Raw genomic sequence first — 23,427 nt, 5'->3', positions numbered from 1 at the left:
CTGACCCCTCTATTAAGCTGTCTCCCAGTAGCCTGGATGTGAATAATTTAGCCCACTTTCATTTTTCATTATCAAATTGAACCAACTGTAACAAAGTTAATCCCAATTTTAGAAAGCCGTTTTAGAGGCTTTTCCTTTGAGAAATAAAATGGACTTCTTTGTAAATGTCATTCACTGGTTCTTTCTTCAGTGGTAAACCTAAAATCAGGGTTGTGAAAATACTGGGTACATGTCACTTTACATTTGACCAGGCCCACAGAATGCATACCAAGACTGAACCGTAATGTAAATGATGGGCTTTGGGTGTCACAGCAATGTTAGTTCATTGACTGTAACAAATACACCACTCTGAGTGATGCTGATAAGAGGGGCAGCTACAAATATGTGTTCATATACATGTATTCATAAACAGATTTCCCATAAACACAAGGGCAAGTGTTAATGGGAAATCTCTGCATCAATTTTGCTGTGAAACCAAACTCTCAAAAAAAAAAAAAAAAAAATCCTTGAGACTTCCCTGGCAGTCCAATGGTTAAGAATTTGCCTTATAATATAGGGAATGAAGGTTCAATCCCTGGTGGGGGAACTAAGATCCACATGCTACGGGGCAGTTAAACCAGTGAGCCACAACTAGAGTCTGTGTGCTGCACCAAAAGATCCCGCATGACATAATAATGACCCTGCATGTCATGGTTAAGATCTGACACAGCCAAGTAAATTTAAAATAACTGAAACAAAAAAGTGGTAACATATTCTTAGGACAACAAAATCACAGCACATGTTGTGACAAAGAATTGCAGTGCTGTTTGATGAAAGAAGTACAGGATGAAATGTAGATGACAGAATTTCAGGAAAATTTATGATATGGGGGAAGAACTATTTAAAAAAAAGAAACAGATGGAAATCTTAGAAATTAAAGAATTCGAGAGACAGGAGCACACTACGCTAGGTGGTTTATTTTATTTGTTCAAGGACTCGTCTTGCAAGTATTAAAGCAAGCATGGGCTTTGATTCTGGGAGCCCAGATTCACAGACTTAAGAAGACAAAAGCGAACTGTGCTCCATGTACATGGACGCAAACTAAAGGCTCGTGGTTAATCAAATTGTAGTTTTAAGTTTCTACAGCCTTGCAGCCAGAAGTCACAGGTCCTTTAGGTCCTTCTGGATGCCCCAGAGGGTATCTGCACTTTTCTTGAGTTGGGCAACCTCTTCATCCTTCAGCTTCTGGTTGATAACACTGGTTAACCCTCGAGCATTCAGGATACATGGAAGGCTCAGGAAGACTTCATTCTCAATGCCATACATGCCCTGCCAGAACAAGAAAAGCACTAAGATTAAGAAATGAAACCATGGGTAAGAATGACCAACTGCAGGTCCTGGGGTTGAACAGGACAACTTGCAGGAAATTTGATAAGCATAAACTCCTTCTTTAGTTTTTATCACCAACAGGCCTATCTATCTTTAATATTTGTATTTCAAATTTGATTTTATATATAGAATATACAAACAGACACTTTGAAAAAACTAGAATTTTTAAGTACTCTATCAAACTTATTGACACCTCTCTGCTTATATGTCTTCAAATTGAATCATATTCAAATGTGGTTCTTATTGAGCTTTTTTTCATGAAATTTTAAGTATCCTGAAAATTCTTTAGTTAAGTAGAAGATTTTAGGTAGTAGTTGACCTACAAGGTCCAGGAAAGTAACTGCAAGTCACACAAAGGCAAGATTCTTGGAATACTCAAGAATTGCTTGGGGGTGGGGGGGGTGGGGGAATCACACAATTCCCCAAACACTGTACTGGTTTGTATTAAGTAATTTACTCACAGGATCAATTTAATTACACAATTATTTTAGTATGTTAATCAAGGGAGTTTTATATTTTCTTAAATTAGCTCTGAAAGTTTTTGTACATACACAAAAGTGGGGGCAATAAACAAATTTTTATATATGGACTCGGCAATTATCCAATTTTGCCATACTTGCTCTTAAATTTTTTTGCTATAGTATCAAAAAGCCAAACAACAATAACAAAAAAAAACACCTGAAAACATCTGATGCCATGATTTATCCCCTAATACTTCTGTATTTTCCTCTTGTTTCTTTCAGTCTACTGCATTTTCTCCCTTACTTTTTCACTCCTGCTGTTGACTTGCAGAAAATGAGTCAGTTATCTCAGTTTTATTTAAAAATAATCAATTCCTACTTAACTGTTCCATAACTTCTGAATTAAACTAAATTTGCTAAGGTATAAGTGCTACATACATCAAAGCCAAGCTATAGTTTATAATACACCAACTTGAAATGAAATTATTAAACTTATTCAAACGATCATCTAAGAATATGCTGAATAAGACTCAGAGTTAATATTTAATTTGGCACATTATACAAAGGGGAATTATAAAAACGCATCTGATGTCTCAGCTTCTATAAACTTTTGCTCTTTTGGCCTAAGCTTCTGATAGAAAGGAGTAAAGTTTCCATAAAATTCTGAGATGAAAAATAACTGTGGACTGAGACATTATATCATCCTTCTTAAAATTAATCTACTTATGGAATACTCAATGAGAAACCACCTAATATTTTGTAACAGTTTACCTTCACCATTGTTGACACTGGGTGAATCCTGGACAGATTTTTCAACATGGATTCAATAAGGTCGGCCACACTTAATCCAATAGCCCAGTTGGTATATCCTTTTAGCTTGATGACTTCATAGGCACTAAGAAAAAAAAAATCGTAAAGGACATAATTGACCAGATGCTTTGGTGGTTTGATTCCTGCTGTCTCTTAACTCTGTCATCCTGAGAACATTATTTAGACTACCTATCTCAGGGTCCACTTCTGTAAAATAAGGGTAACAATGGTATCTGCTTCGTAAGTTTGTTAAATGAGTTAATATATATGTAAAATATTTAAAACTTTAAAACTGCATGGTTGGTACTATGTAAATGCTTTGACAAATTTAAGTAGTTTATTGTATAAATAGCCATTTTAAAAATCACAGTGGTAGCATGTACATTTTGCAACCAATCTTATTTATAAACACAAATATTTCCAAAGATATTAATAAAATCAGGGAACAGTGAAAGTAAAAGAACCTTCATATTCACATTCAAAGGACAAATTTCACCTTGATTTTCAGGTCCCTTTGAGGCCACTAATCCCTGTCACCTAAAATACTATGACCAACTAACTTATGAGCAAAGTGACGTCAAAACCTTGTAGACTACTATCTGAGCACAAATTATATACCCTCTGAACCCACAAAGGCACTTGTACTTGAGAATTAGGTAGCAGGAGTAACTGAGTACTAAAAAAATGGGACTTAATGCAATCTATCACTAATTAAAAGACCTTGGGTGAATTACACTGGGTTTATCTTAATGAAATCCTAAGAACTCTTTCAACTTTTTAAAGATCCTTTTTCTCCATATACAGGTCAAATTCTTGGGGGGAAAAAAAGTCTTTAAAATTGAACTGAATGAAACGATTCCATATTTGAGAAAACAGTTACACTTAAAAACACCTTAAGACTTTGTAGAGGAGAAAACTGAGATTCAGCTTAAAAGTTAAATGGCTTCCCAATATTATACAGTGTCAAAAGACCCATAATTTCAATCTAATCCCACAGTCTTTACTCTGGCCCCAAATGATACTTTGTTTTATGACAAATATGAGGGCCATAGAGAGAATGGTTAGTCACAAAAGGCAGTTTTAAAAAACAGGGGAAAGGGGACATCCTCGGTTGAGTATGGAGAGACACTGAATCAATGTTCGAGCTACTGATTGCTAATAGCTTGAAAACTATTGACAATCAATCAGTAATATTATTTTAGCCAATTATGACACAACAGTGCCTAGGTTTACTTTTCTAAATAAGCCACCTTTGTCATCGGTGAATTCCATGTTTCACTCCTATTACAACAGAATTTCTCTGGAAAAATATTTGTTTTCCCTAGGGGCACTAGCATAGCAAGTTTGACCAGTGTAGTCAGTCTTGCCTTTTTAAGAAGATAATAGCTGCATATTTGCTAGGCTGAGTCTATCTAAAAGAAAAAAATAATTAACAAATGAAAAAAAAAGGGAAAAAACCACTCTCCCTCAAACAAAAAAAAGAGTAAATTTTTTTTTAAAAGAGGAAAACAGAATTTTGGAAAAAGTTTATCTGAATAGGCAGCCATAGAAAGTGTTCTCGATTTTGTCCAAGATGGTATTAATTGTCTTAAATCAAGCCCCCTCGCCCCGCTTACCTCTCCACCACCATCTTATGCACTTCCTTCCAATTTTCACTGTCACTGTCTGTCCCCATTTCTGGATTCAGGTCCTGGAGAGAAACGCCTGCCACATTCACTCCACTCCACACAGCCACTATTGGGGGTGGGGGAAGGATAAGCATTTATCTCTGACATTGTTTTTAAAAAAATCTTTCCTTCTCTTGGTTCAGATTTCACCCTTGATGCAAGCTATCCACTAACTGCTCCAATGACAATTCACTCCAATACACTTCCCCCCAGAGACTAACATTTGCCTTCAAATCTGACCTTTTACCTTTCAACCATTTTGATGCAAACAGAATTGCTGTGTCAGACTTACAGGCGTTATGAAATTCTTCCCTTTCTGTGGGTTTGTGAAATCGTGAGGGATTCTAGTTCGGAACTATCCTAAACTCTGGGTTTGAGGAATTCTGAACTTTCTGCCTGCTTATATTAAAAAAAAAATAAGTAATAATTTTAAGACCCAATTCTTACTGTACCAAAGTTCAGTCTACCAGAATTACACTACTAATTTTCCAAAGAAAAATGTACACCTTAACCTTTAGGGAGAAAATAGCCCCTTGCATATTGGGCAGAAGTGGATTTAATAAAACCAATATTATCATTATGTCTTAGATTCTTACAGTTTTATATAATAAGCCTATACAATGTATAATATTCAATGTTTAAGATGAAATGATAGAATTAGAATGTTTCAAACTATCACAGTAATAATCTTTAACCATTTTTAAACCATTATTATCTAAATAATATTTAACTAAGAATCATTAGTGGATACTAAACTTATGAGGCAAAAAACTGATAAGGAATCAGATATTTACCTAGCCAGTATCAAAGTATTCTCTCACAATTACTTATCTATAATGTGATGTATGTGAGAATATAAACCACAATTAAAAACAAACAAACAAGAAATTCAGAATGGCAAGAACAGTATCCTAAGTTCACAGCAAACACTGTCTGTGTTTTGTTTTGTTTTTTACCGCTTGAGTCGCCATGTTCCCCCAAAATCCATCCGTGGCAGCTGCTGGGATGAATGCCAAGTTTTTCAGCCATAAGGTAGCGAAATCTAGCAGAATCCAGGTTACATCCACTCCCAATCACACGGTGCTTGGGTAATCCACTTAGTTTCCAGGTAACATATGTGAGAATATCCACTAAAATTTTTTAAAAATAATATATGTAAGTACATCAAAACTGATGTTAACTACTATGTCAAGCAGTGGTGCCCTGGTTTTCTCCTCTCCCCTCTGCTCCATCCCCCAAATGAGATGTGGCCAGAAAAATGTGAATATTTGACTTTTCATAATTAGGGACCATTGGGGCTAGAAAGATAATAAACACTTTTAACGTGTATAGTCAAGAGATTGTAAAACATGGAAAATGCAATATTGTGGTTTTAATTTACATTATCATTGAAAACAAGAATATATGAGTCTTGCAGATTAATTTACTATATATGGAAAGAAAGAGAAAAAGGGCTGAATTCGATCATCACTTAAGTTTCTTCCAATTCTAACATTCCAGGATTGTAACAACTGTTTTCAGAAACCAAAAGCTATAGGTTACTAAACAACCAAGGCACGCTGCTCAAAGTTACCTTTGGGAACAAGACAGTACTCAGTAAACAATTATTATAATATAGGGCATTAGCACTTTCTAGTATTTAACAGAAAGAATTTAATGACAGAGTCTTGATTCTGGTGTGGCACAGAGGTAAAATCTGCCGGGCTAGAGAAGGTCAGAGCATTTATACAGGCTAAGCTGTAAAAAGCAGGAAAATGTGCACACCAGGAAGGCAAGCCTCCACCTCCACTCTCGTATACAGACACTGGAGGAGATATTTTAAGGTCATTTTGGCCTGGATATTATAACCTCTTCCTTGGCAACACTGACTCAGTAGGAGTGACTCCCTGGAGACTTAAGACTTTGAAGCTATACCTGGAAAAGTTGTATAACCAGTTCATAGTGTCTGCCTTAAGCACAGGAAATAGCGACTTCATATGTGCCTGCTGTCTGTCACTCATGCTCTGCATCTATTTGCCACTCTCTATTTATGAGAAATTTTAGATACAAGGTTGACTAGCAAACTCCAAGCCAAGATGGTCTTGCTGGCTCCCAACTCTCAATATCCCATAAATTGTAAGGATTTTCCTGGCTCTTACAATGTTACTCTACGTGAAGTATCAGAGATAATCAGCTTTATCATTTAGCAACATATTTATCTACTGTGCTTACCCATGAAAAGTAAGTTTGGTGGCAAATTGTAGGCACAAGAAGTGTGAAACAGTGAATTTTGACTCTTTGGGCTGAAAAATATAATTCTTTCTAATCAGAAATTTTAAGTTACAACATTTGATGTTAAACATGTATTTGTCCATCAACAGGCTATTTTCCATCTTTAAACCTAATTAATGGCTTTCTTTAACTCCTTAAAAAAAAATCAGTCAACTTAATTTTCAAGAATTTTAGAAATAAGAAGACTAAAGTGCATTTTCTGGAAAACAGAAGGTCAAATATGCTAAAATATTTCTTCCAAACTGGAGCCACATTCAAATGCTTCATTTTGTATCCCAGTATAATCTTGATAGAAAACTTTAAAACCTTTTAGACTTTCCAATAGACCCAGATAGAAAAAGGAGATGAAACTGCTTTATATAAAACTTTTCTCACATTCTTCAGCATGTGGCCTGGGAACATGCCAGGGGTTTTGCAAACATCACTCTCTGTGGCCAATTAACAGAAGACACGTGAATTGCTTAGGCCAAACACCAGAAAACACTTTTTATAAGTTAAAGAAAAAAAAGAAGGAAAAGGAAAAAAAAAAAAATCCCAAAGTACTTGAATTAAACAGAACTGAACCTTAAGGCATCACAATGATACCTGGGTTGGAAACCACAATGATGATGCAATCAGGACTGTACTTGACGATCTGAGGAATGATGAACTTGAAGACATTAACGTTCCTTTGCACCAAATTCAGGCGGCTCTCCCCCTCTTGCTGGCGAACTCCTGCAGTTACCACCACGATCTTGGAATTGGCAGTGACAGAGTAATCTTGAAGGAGAGGGGAGAAAAGGAATTCACATACAACTCTGCATCAAAACATGCTGTATGAGATGCTCTAGGAACCCAAACATACGTAAGCTCATGGAACGTACGTGAGAATTACGTTTTCTGTATAACGTGTTGAGTTGTAACACCAGTGTTCCACAGCTTCTTCCTTCTTGAGTGATGTGGAACCATTCTGACCACAACACTGGCTCAGAAAATGAACCCAGGAAACAAAGACAGCCCTAAATTATGTTTCTTGCTAACAGATTCAAAATTCTATTGGCTTTAGAGAATACTGGATTGTTAGTAATAATACAAAGTATAAACAGGGAGTGCAAAGTTCAACTGGCAGTCATCCAACAAAAAAGCAGCTGGAAGGTAACTGTAGACTTGTAATGTTAATTCAATCTATGAAGGCAAAGGAAGGCACTCAAGTGTTTGTTTTTGGCTAGAATTTAATTTCTAACACTCAGTATTTTAAAGAAGCTTATTGTTTTTAGCAATGAATTTCTCTAGAGAGTATTTTATTTTTTTCCCCAAGCAAGTGAATCCTTTCGCAAATTATAGATATTTTGATTTGATGTGGTCATTAGACTCAATATTTATGGATGACTTATACAATTAAACTATGTTGCTATGTGACTTTTGACAGTTACTAATAATTTATCAGCTTCCTCTTCCATAAAACAGAGGTAATAGGACCCATTTTTCACAGGGCTGCAGTGAAGATGAGACATGCAACAAGTTTCACTACCCAGAATGCTAATAATTCAATAAGTAACAGCTATTATAAGTGGTGGACTTGTCCTGTGGCTCAGATGGTAAAGAATCTGCCCGCAACACAGGAGACCTAGGTTCGATCCCTGGGTTGGGAAGATCCCCTGGAGAATGGAATGGCAACCCACTCCAGTATTCTTGCCTGGAAAATCCCGTGGACAGAGGAGCCTGGGGGTCTACAGAGGAGTCCACGCGGTTGCAAAGAGTTGGACATGACTGAGTGATTGACATACACACTATTAGCAGTAGTACTGTTAGAAATTATTTTGGAGGCTGGACATTACTATATCTGTAGGCACAGCCATATTACTGCATAAATGCATTAATCCAGAACGAAGATGGCTATAATATGAATTTATTTAGTTTCTTTGAGGCACTCAAATTATTTTGTACAAATATTCCTTCAGATTTAAAACATCCCTGTTCTCAGGTATCTGTAAGTAAGCATTTGGATCCAATTTCCTAAAATGTTATGCACTGTGTATGTGCAAGGCATCAGGAGGAGGTTTTACAGAGATAACAATTATGATTGTCCCTGAGGATGAACTGGACCTAGAAGGAAATAAGAAACTGCTGACATTAGATTCACCAGGATGGGAAAACCTGTTTTCTCTCAGGGAGTGAGAATATCAATTTATTATTTGTTCACTTCAGGCATGAAAGGAGCCTACCTTTGTCGGCCACAATTTTCGGTGTCTGAAGGAATAAGCTCCCATGCTGCAGGTCCATCATTTCTCCCTTGAGTTTATCTTCCAAAACATCCACAAGAGCAAGCTCATCAGTCAGAGACTATAAACATAAAAAGAGCTGTTAGGACCCCAAGCCACTCAAGGACACCTCAGTTCACAGTATTTAAGTCAAATACCCTTGAAATGGAAATGCCCAATGTCTAAAAACTTAGGGAAGAATTTTTACCATGGAATTAGGTGTGCTTTCAACAATCTGATGATGAAATGTTTTGAATAATGAACTATCAATATTTGATACCTTTTTTTTCTTTTAAAGAATTTCACCTCTAGTACTCAATGGACATTCAATGAGCTTGATATAATTGTTTTAAGAATCTGTAAACGTGTAAGTATTGTGGTTCAACAGCGGCCTCAGGGTGCTCAAGTCTTCACATTAAAGGGGGGTGATAGTAAAAAAAATAGAGACTCACAAAGAGCTAGAAACAGTCTTGGGCATTGTGCCCATCCTGAAGGTCACTCTTAGTTTGGAGGGATTTAGAGAGGGCAAATTTCATTTAAAACAAGAGGCTGAGTTCACTTCAGAGCAGGCTTTGAAGGCCTGCTTGAAGCTAGGAACCCTCAGGTTGGCTCTGACCAACTTGAACGTCCTGCTGGTGAAAGATAAGAGTCAGGGGCACAGGGGTCCAGGGCTAGTGAATTCTCCATACATTTTCAAGGCAAGCTTGGCCAGTCTCAATGTTTTCTTATTTTCTATTCCAACTGTCATCTTGTGCCATCATCCCAAGTAATCCCCTCGATCATCCTGTCTGCTTTTCAGCAAGTCCTTAATCTTTTCTTCTCAGGAAAAGGGAGCTGTTGATCTGTTGTTCAGTCGCTCAGCTGTGTCTGACTCTGTGACCCCAGGACTGAAGCATGTCAGGCTTTCCTGTCCTTCACCACCTCCCGCAGTTTCCCCAGATTCATGTGCATTAAGTCAGAGGTGCTATCTAACCACCTAATTCTCTACCACCGCCTTCTCCTTTTGCCTTCAATCTTTCCCAACATTAGTCTTTCCCATTGAATTGGCTCTTCACATCAGGAGATCTAGTTATGTTTAAATAACCTTTCAGCTTTTAACATTGGTTTTAAGACTCCATGCCTCCAAGGCAGAAGGCACAGGTTTGACCCCTGGTCGGGGAACTAAGACCCTGCACGTTGTGCAACATGGCTCAAAAACTTAAAAAATAAATACATCAGTTGTCTTGTGAAAACTCGTAATTACAAACTCTATATTTTTTTTCTAAATTATATTTTCGACCATGCCCTGTAGCACATGGGATCTTAGTTCCCCAACCAGGGGTCAAACCCAGGCCTCCTACAGTGGGAGCATGGAGTCTTAACCATTCGACCACCAGGGAAGTCCCTATAAACTCTTTAAAAAAGTAATTACCCTTCCCACTGACCTATCACCCAAATCCTGGCCTTTGCTTTTCAGGCTGTTAGCAAAATAATTAATCTAATATGTGAAGGATAGTTTGATAAGTTATGTAAAGGGGAAAAAGATGAATCAACTGAGGTTCAGGAAGTGCTTTGAAGGCTAAGATAGAATAATCCATGTGGAATTGGGAGGGGTCAGGAAGGCTCTAAGCAGCAGAGAGACAGAGGAAGAGAGGTGAGGGGGCCAATAAGAAAACTTGACCCAGTTAACTTGCCAGCAAAGCAGGTCCTGCTCCAGGTAGGAGCCGAAGAATAAAGACCGTCACCTGTTTCTAGAAAACCAGTGTCGGCTGGCCTGAAGCAGCGAGCTACAACAGGCTTGCTTGGGAGGGTTTCTCTGAGACTCAAACTTCCATGTGACTGAATGCATTCTTAGTTCCAAGCAGTTGACTCACTTGCCAACTTCAAAGGACCCTTTTATGAACTGGGGGTTGCTTTGTTGCTGCTCAGTCACAGAGTCATGTTCAACTCTTTCGTGACCCCATGGACTGCAGCACGCCAGGCTTCCCTGTCAAGTATTTTCTCCTTCCATGTATGTCAAATGCAGGTATTAATGTTTACCCCTTTTCACCTACACGTTTTCAACACTTAAAATGGTTTCATTCCTCTGCAAGATCACACAAAGCCCTCGCTTGTGTTTCTGGAGCCCTAAATTCATTCCAGAGAGCTTCATAACCTTTCCTTTCAGGTGCCAAGTACTGGGGATGTCACTCTTATTTTGGGGACATCACATGTGCACTGTTGAAGTCAAGGGGCACAACAATTTGGGGCTTAAGTGGAAAAGGATGTCATAGGATCTCAGATCCTCTGTTTTGTTTCAGTGGGTAGAGAATTGGCGGAGAAGTGCATAGTCAGCTGGCAAGGAAGGAAGAGATCCAACACTTGGAGAAAATAATTACAGCGCTGAATTTAGCTGCATTTATGCAACTTGAATATCCTCCCAGTGGGAGGCAGGCAAACGAAGATGTGTGACTAAGTACTGACACTTGGGCTTAAATAAATCTTTCTGTATTCACATAGTGTATACTAGCCAATGAATTTACCACATGTATATTCCACTTAAGCTACATATTTTAAAATGATCAATATATCAAGGCTTAGATTAACTGCAAAAGCACTAACTCATTGAGGAACAAGGTCAGTTAGAAGCCAGGAACAATATTTGTTGATAGCCTATTTAACATAAGACAAAAATCGTCTCTTTGGACTTTTCCTGGTGGTTTAGTGGTTAAGACTCTGTACTTCCACTATAGTGGACCCAGGTTCAAACCCTGGTCGAGAAACTAAGATCCTGAATGCTGGATGGGTTGGCCAAAAAAAAAAAAAAAAAAAAAAAAATTATCTCTTAATCTAAGCCCTGTGTGGATCAGACATAGCCACAACCTACCTCTTGGTCCCTGAGCTAGCCAACTGTTGTTTTTGCTGCTGTTTAGTTGCTAAGTCACATCCAACTCTGCTACCAGTGCCTTAATATTTGATGGCTACATTCTGCATTTTATATTCAAGTGCTTAGTCTGTCTGCATAACATTTTGTGGGAGGAAAAGGTATAACTTTTTCCAAATAGCTAAATGGACAAGCACCGCTTATTCAATAATTTGTTTTTCTTCTCTGGCATGTCACTTTGTATTAAATATTCTTTGGTTTTGTGTCTGGGTCTTGAGTCTGTTCCATTAGCCTGTCTATTATTGTACAAACACCAAATTCTAATTAAGCTTCACTTTTAGGCCAAGTCTTACACTGCAAAAACTACTTTGCAGTATGTCTGTAATTACATTGCTCTGTACGTTGTGTTTGTAGAAGAATGTGATTACAGCTGACTGACAGACACTCAAACCAAAAACAGCTGGTCAGAGGCTAAGGGCAGAATAATCACATGGACACTCTATATGCCCTTGACAACGTGATGGGGTCTTGGCAGCCAAGGCACAGACCTTATGATTAGTAGGGGCGACAGGAGAAAACATGAAAAGGGAAAAGCTCTGATCACAATTTGACCAGACATTGTGCCATTTCTTAGTAAGAGGAATATCCATTATTTAATACATGTTCACTACTCAATGTGCCAGGCATTATTCTACTAGTGAGGAATATGCTGCTGCTGCTGCTAAGTCGCTTCAGTCGTGTCCGACTCTGTGCGACCCCATAGACGGCAGCCCGCCAGGCTCCCCTGTCCCTGAGATTCTCCAGGCAAGAATACTGGAGTGGGTTGCCATTTCCTTCTCCAAAGCATCAAAGTGAAAAGTGAAAGGGAAGTTGCTCAGTCGTGACCCCATGGACTACAGCCCACCAGGCTCCTCCGTCCATGGGATTTTCCAGGCAAGAGTACTGGAGTCGGGTGCCATTGCCTTCTCCAAAGCATCAAAGTGAAAAGTGAAAGGGAAGTTGCTCAGTCGTGTCTGACTCTTAGCGACCCCATGGACTGCAGCCCACCAGGCTCCTCCGTCCATGGGATTTTCCAGGCAAGAGTACTGGAGTGGGGTGCCACTGCCTTCTCCGAGTGAGGAATATAGTAATGAACAAATCTGACAAGGTTCCTGCTCTCATGGAATGTACCAGGAAGAGGAGAGGAGTGAAGCCAACAATTTAAGATGGTTCTGATCATGGAAATGCTATAAACAGTGCAAAGCAGAGTGAAGTTAAAAGGAAATGGAAGGAAGCTTACTTGGCATTGGATGATCAAGGAAGACCAGTACGCAAAGGCCTGATATGAATGACAGGAGGGAGTTAACTCTGATGATCCAAGGCAGTCATTCCAGAGGAAGGGAAATCAAGTTCAAAAAGGGTTTAAGGGACTTCCCTGGTAGTTAAGAATCCGTCTCCCATGCAGGGGGTGCAGGTTCAATCCCTGGTCAGGGAACTAAGATCCCACAGGCCACACAGTCATGAAGCTCAGGTACTTCAACTACTGAGCCCGTGCAATCCAGAGCCTATGTGCCCCAACTAGAGAGCCTAGGCCACAAGAAAAGACCCTGCAGGCTGCAACTAAGCCCTGACACAGCCAAATAAATAAAATAATTCTAAGAATACTTTTTAAAAATGAAAGGGTTTAAGCCATAGGGTTCCCTGGCAGCTCAGACAGTAAATAATCTGCCTGCAGTGTAGCAGACCCAGGTTCGATCCCTGGGTTGGGAAGATCCCCTGGAGAAGGAAATGGCAACCCACTCCAGTTTTCTCGCCTGGAGAATTCCATGGACAGGGGAGCCTGGTGGGCTATAGTCCTTGGGGTTGCAAAGAGTTGGACACGACTGAGTGGCTAATACTGAAGCCATGATGATCTGAGTGCTTTGAAGAGGGGAGAAGGTAAGAGACGAAGTCAGAGGTGGCAGCAGCCACCACACCGCACTGGAAGGAATCCACAACATTCTGAATGGCACCCCCTGGAGGTGCGCACCCTGCCTTGCTCTGTGAGACAGGCAGAGAAAGATCCTCCCTGTATTTCATTTGTGTGTGCAGTTCTAAGCAGGGGAGCTATTTTTATAAAAGCTCACTATGGTTTCCATGTTGGCAATTAGGATGTGGAAAATGGGCAAGAGAAGCAGAAAACATCAGCATCTTTGTCACAGTTGGACTCTGGTGCCTCCATGGGCCCAGTCAAGGTACGGACCTTCTCAACCAGTCTGATGCCCTAGCTCATCCCCTTTCTGGGCCAAAGCATTATGTATCCTCTGAAAACCACACCAGGGATGTAAGATCTCTGCGATCTTAATCAAGATCACTTCATCTTTCTGAGTTTGTGTTTTTCCACCAGTAGTATAGAGATAACAACATTCCCTAGAAATTTTGTAGAGGAATAAAGTAACATATAGATACTTACCAAAATAGAATTGGCTAGTTCCCTTTTTCTCTCTCTCTCTTTGGGTATCTTTCTTATTAAAGGAGTGGGGCTTATAATCCTTACCAAATAGTAATAACAACTTTGACTCTAATCCTTCCCCATTACAAGAAAATTTAAACTATTTTAATTAGTAAAATGGTCTTTGAACAAGGCAGTCCTTCCTTCACAGAAGCTCAGCTGAAAGATTCCTACTGTGCTAGGGGCCTGGTTGGTTCTCAAGCACTTGAATTGGGCCAAAGTATTATATAACAGCAGAGTCTCAATTACATTATTTATCAAAGAGGACTTTAGATTTACAATTAAAACTATCAGAGAGGTTCTGAGAGAATCATGATATCTCAGATATATTGCTGATTTCCTAAAAAGTCCAAGCTTTGAGTTTAGCTTAAGGAATGGAAAATCCTTAATACTCTATAATGAGAAAGAACCTGGAAAAAAATATACTTATACATATATATATATGTATAACTGAATCAGTTTGCTGCACATTTGAAACTAGCACAACATTGTAAACCAACTATACTTCAAAAAAAAAAAAAAATTGTCTTTAATTGCCCCAATACTAGCATAAAAAGAAATGGCAGAGTTACTGTGGTTAAGAGTTCAGAGTCCGGGCTCAAATACTGTATCTGGAAACAGGATATGAACAGTTTCCATTTATTGAGATTACTGTTTAAATAAAGCATTTTAAACAAAACACTTAAAATATGTTACATATATAAATATTTTAAAAGAAAAGTAAGCTGGAATATTTTTCCCATTTTTATTGGTATGAATGGTAAACATTAAATTGTGATTATTTAATTTCCCTGTAATTTGGGGAGCAGCTATTCTCCTAAATTAGGGAAACCCAGTCAATTAAACTAGCCAGAAAAAATGCAAAAGAATAAAACTTTAATTGGCGCACACTACACATTTTAGCTGATTTCTCCGATGATTTTTTCCTCAGTGAAAAAATTCTGAAGATTCAGAATTTGTTCCTTTAGAATTTAAATTTTGTAGACAGAAATACGTTCGGCTAGGAGTTATTCCAGTGGCCTTTGTATACAATACAAAAAGACAGTGTGTTCTACCGAATGCCCAGCAGCAGTTTTTGAGGCAGGGGTTCCCCCTAAAAATCATTTAAGACAGCCTTCAGAAAGTATATGGATCAGTTCAATGAATAAAAAGAGAGGAGACAAACTAAAAGTCTATGGAGGTATGTGGGGAAATATAATCTAGAGGAATGGAAGGCGTTAGAAGCACGTTATTAGTATTAAAGCTTTGGATGTTGATAACTGAACTGATTATGTGAGAATATGTCCTATTCCGAGGAAAAGTACTCAGAGGGAAATGAAGGGCACATCTGCATTTATTCTCAAAGGGTTCAGAAAAAAAGCCCCATACGCACATGTGCACACATATGCATACATCCATACACACAAGTACATACTTGTGTGCACACACAAACAGAAATACATTAAGAATTGGTAAATCTGGGTGAAGTGAATGTGGAAGTTTTACTTTTTAAAAGGTATCCTTGCAAATTTTCTGTAAATTTGAAATTACTTTAAAATTAAACAACTGAGTGAAGGTTTGAGAGGAATAATATAGGATATTTCCATGACCTCAAAAAGCAACGGTGCCGATAACGAGTCAAGATAACATTACACACCTCCTGATGTGATGCATTGTGAAGCACAGGCCATCACCTGGTCATAATGTCACCCCCAAATATAACCTGAACTCAGTTACAAACATCAGACCAACATAAATCGAGGGGTATCCTACCAAACTGATGTCTCTACAAACTTACCAGTAACGTGAGAGATGAAGAAAGGCTAAGTTCCAGGTTAAGGAAGAATAAAGAGACATGACAAGTATATGAAAATATAATCTTGGACTAGGGGAGAAAAAGTATGATTCTGATAACTGGAGAACTATAATCTGGGTACTATATAGTAGATAACAGTGTTTAATCAGTATTACTGAGTACTGTTTAAGTCTATTGTATCAGATAAGAATGTCATTCTCTCAGGAAATATTTGCTAATGTGTTTACAGATAAAGTGTTACCAGGTCTACAACTTATTTTAAAATTTTCAGGAAAAAAAACACAAACACCTTTTAAAGATACAATCAAATTCTCAAAAGCCTAAAGAGATTGCATACACATGATGAAAAGTACCTTTCCCAGAATGCTGATGGCACACGCCATACCAACTTGTCCAACGCCCACTACAGTGATCTTATTGTTTGGGATCGCTCCCTCTTCTCCGGCAACTGGTGCAATCAGTTTTTCCTTAAGAGTTGCCATTGTGCCCTGAAAGAAAATCAAAATATGATACATGTATCCACCTGAGAAACAGGAAGGAGAACTTGTAATGTTACAGTTGCAAGTTTGAACTGAAACACATTTTAAAATGAGCTTAATGGTATTCTAGAACAGAGTTTAAGAAAAAATGTGACCCACTAACAAAAACTTAGACAAAAATCTCCATGAAGCCCATTCGAGTTTGGGTTCTTCTCTTCCGCCTATGACCATCTAGCAGTATTTAACAAAGCTGTAATAACAGCCTTGTGGCTATTCATTTACTGGATAAACAACATTTATATTTAGATTAGCTGATTGGCTTCCATGCTCCCTACAAAATATTTATTTAAGTTAGGGCCCAGTATTAACCCATGTTCAATAAGCTTGGTCTAAAAGAGCTACTTATGAATATAATTTCCACTACCAATGGTTATTATCACTCTTAGAAGATAGGGACCAACTGGTTTGTCTATTTTCTTCTACTGAGGTCTCACTTAAACTTTGTCAGTGTACTGGACATACAATGTGTGCTTCAATAAATACACTGACGACAAAATAGTGACAAATAATGTTTGCATAAAATCTGTAAAAATTATTACTCTGAACTCCTTTTAGTGTGCCTTGGAAGCTTACTGGAAGGTGGGCAGATACTCAATACATTTTTCCCCCAAGGGGACCACATAAGGAAAACACCAGCCTTTGAGTCAGTTTCTTTCTAGCCATTAAAGTAAAAAAAAATAAAAATAAAAAAAATAAAGTAAAAAAAAAAAAAAAAGAACTGTTAGGAAGCATTTATACAGGTAACACCAATTGTATCTGTGTCATCATGTTATCAGGTGAGTTTTCTAGATAAATAAAACAAATGGTGAAACTTATTGTATCAACCTGCGTTCTTATAAAGGATTCAGAGGATATTTTTTAAAAAGCCCTTTCTTCAAAATTAAGTATCATTTATAATTATAACCCATTAAAATGTCTATTATTTGTGTCTGCCTTTTACTTTTGCTGCAGACAGCCACGTGGCAGGGCAAGGTCCCTCTTTCAAATTGTAGGGCGGCTTCGCAGTCTCTTTTTTTGTTTCTCATCTGCAAAGGACTAAGTAACAAAACCTGGTTGAGTAATTGTATATATTAGGCAAGAGTCAGTAAGACTCCTAGTTGGAATAAAGTTACTTGAATTTGGAGACAATTGTTTTGTTCTGTAGCTATTTTCCCCCCCAAAACGATTCCCCCCCCACACACACACAATAATTGGGGTCTATACTGGGAGATTATTTTGCCTTTCCAAAGCACATTGGCAGTTTTCTCCTGGATGCTAGAGAAAAATGAAATATACAATGGTGCGCAAATGTTTCCACAAATAGATGACCTTGTAGTGAAATTTACACGTCCTGCATTTTGAGCAGTTGAGCAGAATCCGAAGAATGAATGCTGCCTCTCCTGCCGAACTAGATACAAACGAAGTTTCTCTTCATCATGGCATTTTCACTAATTGGTTTAAGATCTTCTAGGTATAGAGAGAGGATCCAGCAAAGCAGTGTAAAATAAAAATCCAGAAAGACTGCTCTAGAAATACAGATTGGTTGATCAGACAGACCTTTTAAACTATCTGGGGAATTTCAGAAATGACACTGTAGAGGCTTAAGCCAGTACAGATTTTCTTTCAGATCTTTCTACAGAAATGTGATTTAACTTTTTTTTTCTATAACAGGGGTTCTTTAATAGGGTTGTAAGACATGACAAGAAAATGTTTTATATCATACACAGGCCTGTCTCAAGATCAGTGGAGGCGTTTAAGGGCAAAGAATGAAAAACAGGGTAAAAATGATCGATATTTGGTATTTTTCATCCCCATGCTCCTGCCCCTTCTGTGGATATAAAGCACTAGAAAAGAACCCGCGCCTTAAGTTCAGAACAAAGCTCCGCTTTGCAGACTATCTCGATTCTAACCTTTTAAACAGCCAATTTTTGCCCTGCAATTCCTCCATTGAGAGCCGGCTCTCCCCTCCCCCGCTCCATCCCTCCAGCCCGCAGTGCCTGCCGGCCGCCCACGGGCCACCTCTTCCTCTTCGCGCCGCAGCGCTGAGCTCAGGTCACCAGGAGAGGCAGCCACCACGCATCTCCCCAGAGAAGGTCTCCAGCGGGGAAAAGTCTAGGCCTTTCTAAACTCTCAACACCCAAAGCCGGTAAATAAACAGCATCCGAAGCATCAAGGGAAAAAAAGGCCAGAAACGAGCCGGCCCATCGCTCTAGGAAGGGCTGGGGAGAGGCCAAGGGCAGAGCCAAGATCATCCTTCACTCTCATCCCCGAAAAGCCGGGCATTTCTCCAGGCCCGAGGTGGTGGGCGCCAACAACCACCCCAGCCCCAGCTTCACGGGTCGCCTGGCCCCTTCTCCCTCCCGCGGCTCCTCCGGCACGTGTTCGGGCGCCCGCCAGCAGGCACCGAGGGTGATGCGGCCGCCATGAACCCATCAAGGACACGTAGAACCGGGATGTAGCCGCAAGTGCAACGAATCCGTCCCCCAGGAGCGCACAGGCTGGCCGGGAGCTGCGATGAGCGGCCGACACAGCCGAGAGATCGGGCGCAGGCCCTCGGCTCCGTCGGGTCCCCCAGCCCCGGGGCAGGGCCCCCGCCCCAACCCGATCCGGATGCTCAGGGCTCCAGGCCCGCGAGCTCAGATGTCCTTCCTGGTCCTTCCCCCCCTGAGTCTTGCTGCACCAGCCCCACCAGGTCTTTTCGGAGAGCCAGGATGCAGGGTCCCAGCTGAAACCTACCAGGGGAGAGAAAGTTCTCCAGAGAGTGGTAAGGGCTGCACGAAGACAAAGTCAGCAGCGTGCGTCTCCTCCGGCGCAGGATCCGCAAGGAGGGAGGAAGAGCAGGAGGGACCCGCCCCTTGGCCGCCTCCGAGCTTCCTCTATTGTGATTGGAAACCCGAGCACCGCCCACCCCTCCCCTCGGCTCGCTCAATCCTCTTCAAGGACAAGGGCTAGGGTGCGCCCACGCCCTCCCTCGGCCTAATTGAGGAGGTCACCTTCTGGCCGCTAAGGCGGCCGCGATCACTGCTAGCCTCCGGGCTTAAAGACTCTTGCACAGAGAGGCTGCGTTATTTCTGAAACCTGGCCGTCTTCAACCCTTTGGACTCTCACGCTCTTGATTGGATAAATTTAGTCCCGGTGGAAGTAAATTTCTCTTTGGCATTCCAGGTCAACTTTAGAGGACCACTCTTCTAAGCTGAGATGCTGCTGGTGTGTGTGGTTCCTTTGGAATAATACTCCTGCTTCTGGATGTTTTTAAAAATAAAGCTACATTTTCATTTCTTCTCATCTCTGATATAAAGTTCTTTTGATGTAAGGGTTTTTCCCACCTGAACTCAGCAAATACGCAATAACTACCTACTGGTGGCTCAGCGGTAAAGAATTCTCCTGCTAATACAGGAGATGCAAGAGAAGCAGGTTTGATCTCTGGGTTGGAAAGGTGCCTTGCAGGAGGAAATGGAAATAGCAACCCACTCCAGTATTCTTCCCTGGAAAATTCCTTGGACAGAGAAACCTGGCAGGCTACAGTCCTCGGAGTCACAAGGAGACACAACTGAGCATGTGTGTGTGTGTGTGTGTGTGTGTGCACGCACACACACACACACACACACACACACACACTTGCCTGTGAAGTCAGTGAGGCCTAGTGCCTGCATTTTAAAGTTCTCTACCAATCTCTATAGTCTCAAGGGCATATAATTGGGCCACTAGTGAGTGAAATGCAGTTTCTCTTAGTCCCTGAGCGACTCCAAGGCTTCATGTGTTCATTCACTCTGTGTCTCCAACACCCAGCCCCGTGCCTGGCACCTCAGTACAGTGTTGGTGAATGAGTGAGTGAATGAATGATTAAGCAGGTGAAAGTTTCCTAGAGATTTGGATTCAGTTGTGTGTGTTTATTAACATGTTTTCAGGTACAGCTATCTCAGAAACCTCTTGCATTTGAAAGGGAGGTTTTTTTTTCTTTTTTTGCTAGTGTTATTTATTCATTTTTGGTAGATGGCCATTAATCCTATTCTTTAATTTCATCTCAGTGGCAAGTGTGGAAAGTACAAAGACGAGTGTAACACTGTGCTCACTGAGATGCTCCCAGTTCCAAGGAGATAGGTAGGCAAATTCTTCCAATTACAATTCAATGTGATAAGTGGTAATAGAGATTTGGCTAAAATACAATAAAAAAATGCAAAGAAAAGAGCCCTTAAGAAAGAGTGTGTCTAGAAAAAATGATAAACCTCAAACTCCAGGATTACAGAGGCCAGTTAGTGAGGACCTTGATGCCCATGAAGACACGGTTTACACTGAAACATGATGATCAGGGATAGAAAGGATTTGGTGAAGAAAGTGAAAGTGTTAGCTGCTTAGTCATGTCTGACTCTGCCACCCCATGGACTATATTCCTTCAGGCTTCTCTGTCCATGGGATTTTCCAGGCAAGAATATTGGAATGGAGTGCCATTTCCTAACCTTCTCCAAAAGATCTTCCCAATCCAGGGATCAAACCTGGGTCTCCAGTATTGCAGGCCGGTTCTTTACTTTCTGAGCCACTGTAACCTCAAAAGTAGTATTATGTTCATCTTGAATTCAAGTTTGAAGCAAGACCAGCGACTCACTCTGACAAGAAATCTAGAAGCCACCATAGATCCTTCTCATCTGTCTTCCAAAACCGTCAATCTACATCGCTATAGATTTCTAGGTATCTTCCTAGTTTTCCCCCTTCTTGCCAGCCCTGCTACTGCATTTCTTTGGGAAGGAGATGGAACAAGGAAAAATAAGAGGTGGTAGCTCTTCCTCTACCACATCTCCATCCCCTCCCTCCACAATCAGTTACTAATCTGATTGATCAAACTGAGTTCTCCATCTGTAGCTCTGAGTGCCAGGAGGGGACACACCACCTGCCTCGATTTTTGAGAATTGCATAACCAGACCAGTGATCTTTTTATGTATGTAGTGTGAAAGACAATTTTATATACAACGATTCATACAATAAGATCCTTTGGTATGGTTCAGGGCACACCACCCTCATAATATGGTACCTTGGCATCTTGAATGTCTTGAACTGAAGGGGTTGAGGAAACAGTAGGATCAAGAAGTTTTCTCTGACCTCCCCTCCCCCTATATCACCCTTCTTCCCTGAGAGCAGGTGACAAATCTCCCCTGTGATAGGTGCCCTTCCTTTACCAGGAGGAAGGGAAATGTGTATAAACAAACTTCTGTTAAGCTAACCTTTCGCTTTCTAACCACGTTTTCACTATCCGCTACTCCTAGCCCAAATACCTGTCTTGTCAAATTCTTCACAAATTTATTGTTCCTTGGTCCAAAAGTTATAAAACTTCTCTCCTCTGGTCAATTCTTTGGAGCTTTTTGTGAGGGTTCCCATGTATGTGTAAAAGTTTAATCAAATTTAATTAAATGCTTTTAACAAAATTCTAATGATTCAATAAATGCTTTTCTCTTGTTAACCTGTCTTTGTCAGTTTACTTTTCAGACCCAGCCAGGGAGCCTTAAGAGGGTGGAGGAAAAGTTATTTCTCCCATATGTGCGTGTATGCTAAGGGCTTCCCTGGTGGTAAGGAATCTGCCTGCAATGTGGGAGACCCAGGTTCGATACCTGGGTCAGGAAGATCCCCTGGAGGAGGAAATGGCAACCCACTCCAGTGTTCTTGCCTGGAGAATCCCATGGACCGAGGAGCCTGGTGGGCTACAGTCCACGGGGTCACAAAGAGTCAGACATGATTGAGCGACTAACTCTTACCCCTTTTGTGCATGTGCGCTAAGTTGCTTTAATTGTGTCCTGCTCTGCAACCCTAGGGACTGTAGCCTGCCAGGCTTCTCTGTCCATGGGATTCTCTGGATAAGAATACTGTAGTACGTTGCCATTTTTTTTCTCCAGGGGATCTTCCCAACCCAGGGATTGAACCTGAGTCCTTGCATCTCCTGCATAGGCAGGCGGATTCTTTACCACTGAGCCACCTAGGAAGCTCTGTCACCAGATTATCAACTGTTTCTAAAACCAAATTCATAGAATTTTAAAATGGAACAGAAACCTTAACATCATGTCATCCAAATGAATACCCAGAGTCTGAGTGACTGGCCTCAGGTTACTCTGTGAGTTAAGAATAGAACCAGAAAGAGCTTTGGTCTTGCCACTGTCTGTGTGCCTGCCTGTGGGAATACTTTCAATTCTTTTTTTTTTTTTTTCTGGTTTTGTTCTTCTGTGGTTATGAAACCAGATTAATCTTATTAGAATTATAAATTACTTGAGTTTTTTTCATCTTTTTGTATACAGATAACATAGTATTTGAAAGATACCTGTGTCTCTCATAGCTAGATACTTATTAAACTTGAAGTACAATATGAGCAAGGATTTAAGATTCAGACTTGATTCAGACCCTTTTACACACACACAAACACACACATACATTATCTGTGTGTGTGTGTGTGTATATATATATATATATATGTATATATATACACATACATAGAGAGACAGTCATTTTTTTTTAATTTCCCATCTCTTAGGCATGTTTCCAGTACTTAAACTTGAAGCTGAGTTTCTAGTGGGTGGGTTGTCACTCAAGTTGAAGCTGTACTAGCAGCATCTGTTTATAAAATGAAGAACTGATATTGCTGGTTATCTCTAACTACAAGAAACAGATGTGGCCAGGGAGAGAAATCAATGCCTGTGGGGAAAGAAGAGAAATGAAAGTTTCATTGTCTGACCATTTATTGGATAATTGTAACTTGGAGTGACTTTTCTGTGTACATATTAGCTTTTCCTTTCTAAAGAAAGGTAATGATATTCTAAGTTATACTAGTAGTCTTGAAATGACCTATTTTGGAACCTAGTTGGGTATGAACTGGTTAGTTCTAACCAGCATAAGGTCCCTTGGTGCATCTGAGTGTTAGGCGTTTAGAAGTAGTGTCGTTGGTGACAAGTTCCTGGACTCAACCAAAAATCAGGCACGCATTTTTACTTCCCTTGCCCTTGGAGGA

At 40.1% G+C, this 23,427-nt stretch overlaps 1 protein-coding gene across 1 annotated transcript; it reads right to left on the bottom strand.

Moving 5' to 3' along the window:
* Positions 1-936: 936 nt before the first annotated feature.
* Positions 937-19,267, bottom strand: LDHB (lactate dehydrogenase B). The gene is made up of 8 exons (XM_027967824.3): positions 19,179-19,267; positions 16,278-16,412; positions 8,782-8,899; positions 7,163-7,336; positions 5,263-5,436; positions 4,256-4,373; positions 2,601-2,724; positions 937-1,308 (listed from the first exon to the last, which is right to left on the bottom strand). The coding sequence occupies exons 2-8, from the start codon at positions 16,404-16,406 to the stop codon at positions 1,141-1,143; spliced, it is 1,005 nt and encodes a 334-aa protein (XP_027823625.1). The 5' UTR covers positions 16,407-16,412; positions 19,179-19,267; the 3' UTR covers positions 937-1,140.
* Positions 19,268-23,427: the final 4,160 nt, after the last annotated feature.

Source organism: Ovis aries, chromosome 3 (genome assembly GCF_016772045.2).
Source record: "Ovis aries strain OAR_USU_Benz2616 breed Rambouillet chromosome 3, ARS-UI_Ramb_v3.0, whole genome shotgun sequence".
Classification (NCBI taxonomy): domain Eukaryota; kingdom Metazoa; phylum Chordata; class Mammalia; order Artiodactyla; family Bovidae; genus Ovis; species Ovis aries.
This window is presented reverse-complemented; position numbering and strand designations above follow the sequence as displayed.